The sequence below is a fragment of the Plasmopara halstedii genome, assembly GCF_900000015.1.
Source record: "Plasmopara halstedii genome assembly, contig: Scaffold_3060, whole genome shotgun sequence".
NCBI classification, from domain to species: domain Eukaryota; phylum Oomycota; class Peronosporomycetes; order Peronosporales; family Peronosporaceae; genus Plasmopara; species Plasmopara halstedii.
In genome coordinates this window covers 2361047-2368178 of record NW_020189964.1, presented here as the reverse complement: position 1 = coordinate 2368178, position 7132 = coordinate 2361047, and the positions used below count along the sequence as shown (strand labels likewise).

At 45.0% G+C, this 7132-nt stretch overlaps 4 protein-coding genes across 4 annotated transcripts; 2 read left to right on the top strand and 2 right to left on the bottom strand.

The window, feature by feature from the left end:
- Positions 1-279: 279 nt before the first annotated feature.
- Positions 280-906, top strand: PHALS_06991 (ribosomal protein l10; the record flags this gene model as incomplete). Its single annotated transcript, XM_024720384.1, has 1 exon — positions 280-906. The coding sequence occupies one exon, from the start codon at positions 280-282 to the stop codon at positions 904-906; it is 627 nt and encodes a 208-aa protein (XP_024585588.1).
- A 199-nt stretch (positions 907-1105) lies between these two features.
- Positions 1106-2796, bottom strand: PHALS_06990 (nadh dehydrogenase; the record flags this gene model as incomplete). The annotated part of the gene is made up of 3 exons (XM_024720383.1): positions 1106-1850; positions 1904-2108; positions 2175-2796. 3 exons carry the CDS (start codon positions 2794-2796, stop codon positions 1106-1108), a joined length of 1572 nt encoding a protein of 523 aa, XP_024585587.1.
- A 61-nt stretch (positions 2797-2857) lies between these two features.
- PHALS_15203 (uncharacterized protein) lies at positions 2858-4014 on the top strand. Its single transcript, XM_036407246.1, has one exon. It carries the CDS (start codon positions 3258-3260, stop codon positions 3573-3575), a length of 318 nt encoding a protein of 105 aa, XP_036263488.1. The 5' UTR covers positions 2858-3257; the 3' UTR covers positions 3576-4014.
- On the bottom strand, positions 4013-6615 carry PHALS_06989 (F-box protein containing LRR; the record flags this gene model as incomplete). Its single annotated transcript, XM_024720381.1, has 10 exons — positions 4013-4097; positions 4167-4320; positions 4394-4684; positions 4748-4805; positions 4879-5115; positions 5196-5623; positions 5696-5828; positions 5906-6184; positions 6260-6437; positions 6518-6615. The coding sequence occupies 10 exons, from the start codon at positions 6613-6615 to the stop codon at positions 4013-4015; spliced, it is 1941 nt and encodes a 646-aa protein (XP_024585585.1).
- Positions 6616-7132: the final 517 nt, after the last annotated feature.

Sequence of the window (7132 nt, the reverse complement as noted above, 5' to 3'; positions counted from 1 at the left end):
TATTTTCGGACACGCGCAGTAATAGACACCAGCTTATATTTTCGGACAGAGGAAGTATGTATTTTAATTTGACGTGTAACCGATCTGGTATAACAGGTTATATTTAGCATTTGGTATTTTAACGTTTGTGTAATTTCACAAAATTTGCTTTTAACATATCGCCTTTTTTAGATAGTTAGACTTTCATCCAATCCGTGGAAGAGGAATCGAATTTCGTGCTGAGTGGACAAGAGGTTGCCCCCTTATTCTCCAAACGTGCCATTTGCCAAGAAGCTAAAAATGGGTCGTCGTCCTGCTAAGTGCTACCGTTTCCAAAACAAGAAGCCGTTTATTAAGTCGCGCTTCTGCCGTGGTGTTCCTGACCCGAAGATTCGCATCTACGATGTGGGTAACAAGAAGGCCTCGGTGGACGCCTTTCCATACGTAGCTCACCTTGTGTCCGACGAAAAGGAGCAGTTGTCATCAGAAGCCCTCGAGGCTGCTCGTATTGCTGCCAATCGATACTTAACCAAGTTTTGCGGCAAGGACAACTTTCATATGCGTATTCGCTGTCACCCATTCCAGGTCTTGCGTATCAACAAAATGCTTTCGTGTGCTGGTGCTGATAGGCTGCAGACTGGTATGCGTCACGCCTACGGTAAGCCTGCTGGTGTGGCTGCTCGCGTGGCAATTGGTCAGCCAATTATCTCGGTTCGATCTAAAGATTCATTTGGCCCCTCTGTTGTGGAGGCGTTGCGTCGTGCCAAGTTCAAATTTCCAGGTCGTCAGAAAGTATTGGGCTCGAAAAAGTGGGGCTTTACGAAATACGAACGTGAAGTGTATGCTGAAATGCGTGCTAGCGGCTTGCTTAGCGTTGATGGTAACCATGAAAAGTATTGTCCTAATCATGGTCCACTCAAGGTGTAAGAGGAATTTAATATATGGATGGCAACGAATCCTTGTAGGCTTGTAGCACTGTGCTTTAAGACTTCATTTTTGGCTGCGCTTAGGTATTAAATGAGCATTTTTCTACTTATATTTGCTGGAGTTATTTCATTGCTTGACGTTAAAGGAATATAACTCAACGCACAAAAAGGTGTGTAGTTGTTGTGAGAGATCAATTGTACTATACCTCGTTATCAGTAGTCTCAAAGCCAACAGGCTGTCCTAAGTCAATATGAGTCAGTGCCATGGCCTTGAATACGGAACCCATCTGGTCAGGATCCACAAGACGTTTATAAGATGATATCAGATCTTCTTGGACCTTCTTAGATTCGGTGTTTTGTAGCAACATGTCTAGACGAAGCTTGATTCCCATATTTTTTAAGAAGTTGCCTTGGCCTACAGGACCTGAGCTTTTCACCTTAGACTCGGCTAATGCAAATCGTCGAAGTGTTGAAAAGTCAACGTCGATACTCAAATCGACATCACCAGGCTCGCGCAGAACACTAACGAATTTGTGATTTTGTATACCTCGTAAACTGAGCGCTGATGGATGGTCGTAGCCATAGTCCACAATCAAAGCCCCACCACCAGACTGTGAGATGCGTTTAGCTATGTCTTGCACTAGTGCAATACTAAGAGGCGAAATTTCGATTTTGTCTCCAATTTGAGCCTCTGCCGTACGTATAGGTGTGCCAGCCACGTCCAATAAGTCCGCGCAATAAACCCCCGTATTTTTCACCTTCTTCAGATCCTCGACGCCCGAAACTTGCGTCTCTGTCACAGTTGATAAATGTTTCGACGGATCATACAACTTCTCGCGTCCAATATATACGCGCGTAGCTGGCGTTGGGCCAGGCGATAAGACAAAGCGAAAATGGTCGCCACCGTTCTCCAGGTCGATATCTACTAGCCGCTCGCACCAGCCACTGTCATATCAACGGTAAGTCACATACCACTACGAATGTATTGTTTAACGTACCGTTTCGTATACTCAAATTGATGCACAGGCATCGCATCAAACAATTCCTGTGCAATCAACAGACTTGGACCATGCGGCACGTTTGCAAATTCAGTGTGCCAGCGAATTTTAGGTCCGCTGTCTGGTATCTGCATCCAGTTTTCCGGCGTCATTGTGACTTCAATCGGCTCGCACTTGAGCGTTTCTTGTTGAATCTTCTGCATAACTGGAAAACAAATTCCCAATATCGTTAGATTATCTCATTTTCCTATCCACCTGTGCGCAATCGTACCTGGACTTATGTCCACCATATGTACCTCAATAGCGTCGTAGAATGGCGGAAATGACTTAGCAGCTCGTAGGAAATCGCTCATCAGGGAGCCTCGACCCGGACCCAATTCCACAATCTTAATGTGGCTGGGCATGCCCATTTGCTGCCATGTTGCCACGCACCAGATTGCAATAAGCTCGCCAAACATTTGACTGATTTCAGGCGCTGTGATGAAGTCTCCTTTGCTGCCAAACACGTCCTTCTTCATGTAGTAGCCGTGGTCCGGGTGGTTCAGAGCCCGCGTCATAAATTCGGCCACTGTGAGTGGCCCCTTGACCTCAATCATCGAGCGTAACAAGTGCACAAGTGCATTTTCCTCGCTTTTTTCTTGCCGAAAATCCACAGGCCTGTTGCTAGCCAATGCGCCGCCAACAGTTTTAAGTGTAGAGCGATCCACCTGCACGGACAAAAATTTCGCCTTGTCTTCGGGATTTTGTTGCTGCCACTTCTTTGACTGCGCCGCTATCTTGTCACCGTTCAAATCTTTTGATGTTGAGTAGCCCGAAACCAAAGGAAACGCTTGCGCTTGGCGAAAATTAGTAGCCGCACGAGCAGCCCAATTCCTGGGAGCTAATTTCCACATAACCTATACTAAAAATAAAGTACCGGTCAAACTGCGGTACAACTACCGCTTATACAAATGAAATCCAAAGAGCTTTGATCGGCCTTTTTCTTCTACTGCTGAGCATTTGCGTGTTGTTTGCGTGAACTCTCTGCGTATGCTGCGTATAACATGCACCACAGGGTATGCGCATTTTTGACTTGGCTTGCGTGAGCTGTCGGTTAAGAAAACTCAAGCGTCTGAAAACTTTCTGTGATAGAACTGTAGCAGCGTAATTATCTGTTATCATCTGAAGGGGTAAAGTACTCGGAGAATTGCCGCTGTGCAATGACGTGATCGTGAAACTGACGGTGTTTGAGATCCCTCGAGACACTTCGGCTTTGTTGCGGAGCAAGGCTAGAGTTGTCGGTGCTGCGTGTTTGCACTTTGGCGAGAATCATCATGCTCTCGCAAAAGTACGCAACAGAGCTTCGTGTCGTCACATGTATACGGAATTGCTATTATACCAAGAAGGGTATAGCATCCGGCATTTTCATTGTGAACGCGAAGACTGGAAAGAATATCGACAAAAAAGACCAATAAATGCACACCTTGAGTCATGCTACTCAAGTCTTTACGCTCAAAATCTTTACAAGAGCTTCGTGATTCCCTCTGGAAAGTTCATGAATCAACATTCGTTTCGTCGAGAAGAGGCTAACAAAAGTGGTATCTATTTTTTCGCACTAACAATGGTGGCAGCTTTCACATGTTCATGTTGGGTCTTTTGCCATTATACTGCTGTCGTCAATGTCATTGAATAGACCGCATCAAGGCTTATTTGCAATCATATTTGGTACACGTGAGCAAAGGTGTGATTTGGCTAGAGAAATTGTTGCCGATGCGGCAGCTGTGGTGAACGCGTTGCCTGACCAGCTTTAGTTTCGCTACTTCATGAGGATCTAAAAAACGAGACGTTTATTGACAACAGTATGGACAGCTGGATTGCAAATTATACGCGAAAGGAGAAACTGCATCAGCGGATAAGACTGTTAGGAAGCGCGTAATGAAGATGCAACAGTACGAGAGAAACTACGATAGCGTCCAAGAGATAGTGTAAGTAAGACAAGTATCCAATATATCATGTGTACAGTAATCTATTGTTGTCAAATGTTCGTTATGCTTATCACCAACTATTGTAACCGAAGATACGGTCGTTTTACGTAACAGTATCTAGGCGATAAGCCTATTCAGATTGGTCTCAATCGATCTTCTTAGAGATGCTGTAGATTGCGCCGTCGATCATACGAGCGACTGCGAAGACACCACCCACGATAGCGCTTGTACTGGTAAGAAAGTGCAAAACAGAAGGCTTGGATTCGATGTATTCGACAGCAATCGGGGAAAAGTCATACGAGAAAATTACGCCAGGAAATGACATTTGACCGTTTGTGCCTCTCGAGCCCGTCTCGTGCTCTGTCACTGAATACTGGAATGTTGTTACCGACCGACCGTTTAAATAAACGTAGCGACTAGGCACGATGCTGACAAAGTACTTGTATGTTGCCACTACAGATTTAAATGATAAGTGTCAAGTGATGTCAATCCACAACATTCGACAGCTGACAGATCATTTCCTTACAGTTCATGGTCAAAATCTTGCTGACATCAATGAGAGGCGTCTCCATGTCGGGAATTTGCGGGCCGAAGCGCAAGTGGTTGACGACATGGGATGAATTAAAGTTTAGAAAATCAAGGAAGGAAAAGACAGTAAGTGAGCCTTTGTGTGCGAAAGACAACTCGCCTGCCACCTTCTGCACCTGAACTGTGCCGTGTAGTCTGCAGCCGTTTTCTCCATACGGCTCTTCCTCGATGTTCTTTGAAATAAGAATCGCTTTACGTCCCTTCGAATCGCTTACATCCATCGCCACCTCTATAGAGAGCAATCATTTGTAAGCAATTAATTACCACATACTTACGAGAATGCATCGAGCACCTTGGCAGTTTTCATGAAGAAATGAGACGTCAACTTCGATATTGATAGGGAGGTCTTGCTGCTTCCCAAATAAAGTACAGATCATAACAATAAATGCCATGATTGTAAATTTCGTGAGTGTTTGCACTTACTGGTTCAGTATCCACGTGCATGTGGTGTATGACGTCCACGCTCCACCAGACGGAGAACTCAGACAGCATCAAGAAGATAGCAAATGCACAGCTCAACAACGTCACCACGCCTCCACCAATTGTGCGCTCTTGGATGCCTTCCACACCCTTAACGTTAATATCAAAGCGCCGCAGCGTCATGGTGCGATTGAAAACGTCAACTAAACCGCCACGTGGGAAGAATTTAATTAAGAATTTCTAAATGTAAAAATCATTTCTATCATTTGTCAGGTATCAATAAATAAATTGTATTTATCTGGACGTCATGCGCCAAGGACAATCTCTAGCCCCTTGCTGCGAGCCTTATCTATGTGTGCGCGGCTAATCCCTTTGCAACCACATAAGTTGAGTTTGACACCTTTAGACCGGTCGGAAGTCGATTCGTCATCCGGTAAGAAAGCATCTATCGTAGCACCGGTAAGTTGCGTGCACCACACCAATACCACTTCCTGCAGGTGATTGCAGCCGCGAGCAATATCAACGACACTCTTATCAGTAATGTTCATGCACCACGACATATTCAATCGTCTGAGCTGATGACCGTAGGTTCCAATCATAGCCACACCCCGGTCAGTAAGCCATGCACAATTCGTCAGGTCCAACCGACGAAGGCGCGTGCAAGAACGCATAAGTGCCTCGACGCCCACATCGGTGATTTCGCTGCAGCAACTAAGCTTCAATTCTTCTAGATGCGGGCAGTGTTTTGCTAGTACAAACAGCGTGAGATCAGTGATGATGCTCTGCGTTAGGTCGATGGCACGCAAATCGCGACCCATACTGTAGAATCCATTGCGCTGGTCAGATGGCTCTGTCGTGAACGCTTTGTCAGAAATATTTATGAAGGACAGATTCACACGTTGCAAATCAGTTGCCGAGCGAAGCAGCAAATGAATTGCATCATCATTAATTCGCTACAAAGCCAGAGTTATCATGATACTGTCAGAAAATCACTTTTGCACAATATACCTTGTTTTAAACGCAAACTCACCTTGCAGCGTGAAAAATTTATGTCGGTAAGAGATCGACATGCTTTTACGAGAAATAGAACGAGGTCCTTTGTTAATTGTGAGCAACGCGCGAAACTCACAACCTTCAACGAAGTGCACGCATGTAACGCGTAAAATGGTGAATGATCCGGTTGAAATGCAGCGTCTGTAATATGGCGACACCCATCGAGCTGGAGCGTCTGCAAATTCGAACAACCTTGAAGCACCGCACGGATCACTGTGTTAGTGATCTGAGGACAACTCGATAGATTTAAGCAGCGCTGCGCAACAAATCACTAGCAAATTAGTATCGCTGGTCAAAGAAGTATTACATATAAATTTGATAGAGTGAATACCAGCTCCGGGCAGCGAAAGGGAATCTGGCGCAAAATTGAGTTGCGCACAGAAAAGCAGCCCGAGAGGTTCAGTACCCGACGCGAAATCATAAAGAATGCGGCAAGACGATCATCTGTCAGCTTCTTGAAAATTTTCATGTCCGATAGCAACGTCTGTACCAGCTCCTCAGGTAATCGACTGGGCATACATGAATAAATTCCCATAATATCATAGTGAGGATCACATCAAAACGATCCAGAGCAAAAAAGAGAACGCACCGTAGAATTTTAAGTAGTGCGCGCTGAGAGGCGCCATTGGCCAGACGCGCCACACATAGCGCAGCGAGCGACGGAATAGCTTGATTAGATTCGACCATTATTAGTTTAGAAATGAAAGGCGGCAGACTTACGAGTCATGGAAATGTAATAATGACTAATCAAATAAACCTATTATTGAGAATGTAGAGAAGGTTTTTTTACATTTTTAAGAAAAAGTTGTTAAAAGAGTAGGTACGTGGTGCCACCCTTGACCGAAAGAATAAAAGATGACGGAGATAATGGAGACGCGAAGTCACGCGAAAACTTGAATTGTTTGAGGCAGGAGATATGGGAGCTACACCCCGATAGTCAAAGACAGCATGTTTTAGATCAACGAGTCTTGAGATAAATTGTTTCGCATTGTCGGATAATTTGATGTGGTCCTGCTATTACCTATTCTTCGCCGACCCATCGAGGCGGGCCACTCGGCCCAACGGACACTTCAGCTTGCATTTTGATCCGGTTTCTGTAACGGGAATACACATACTCTGGTAACAGGTGTGTGTGTCACACCAGATGGGCATGATGTGACCACACCCAAAACAAGAATACGTTATTTATGTATTTAGATTTTAT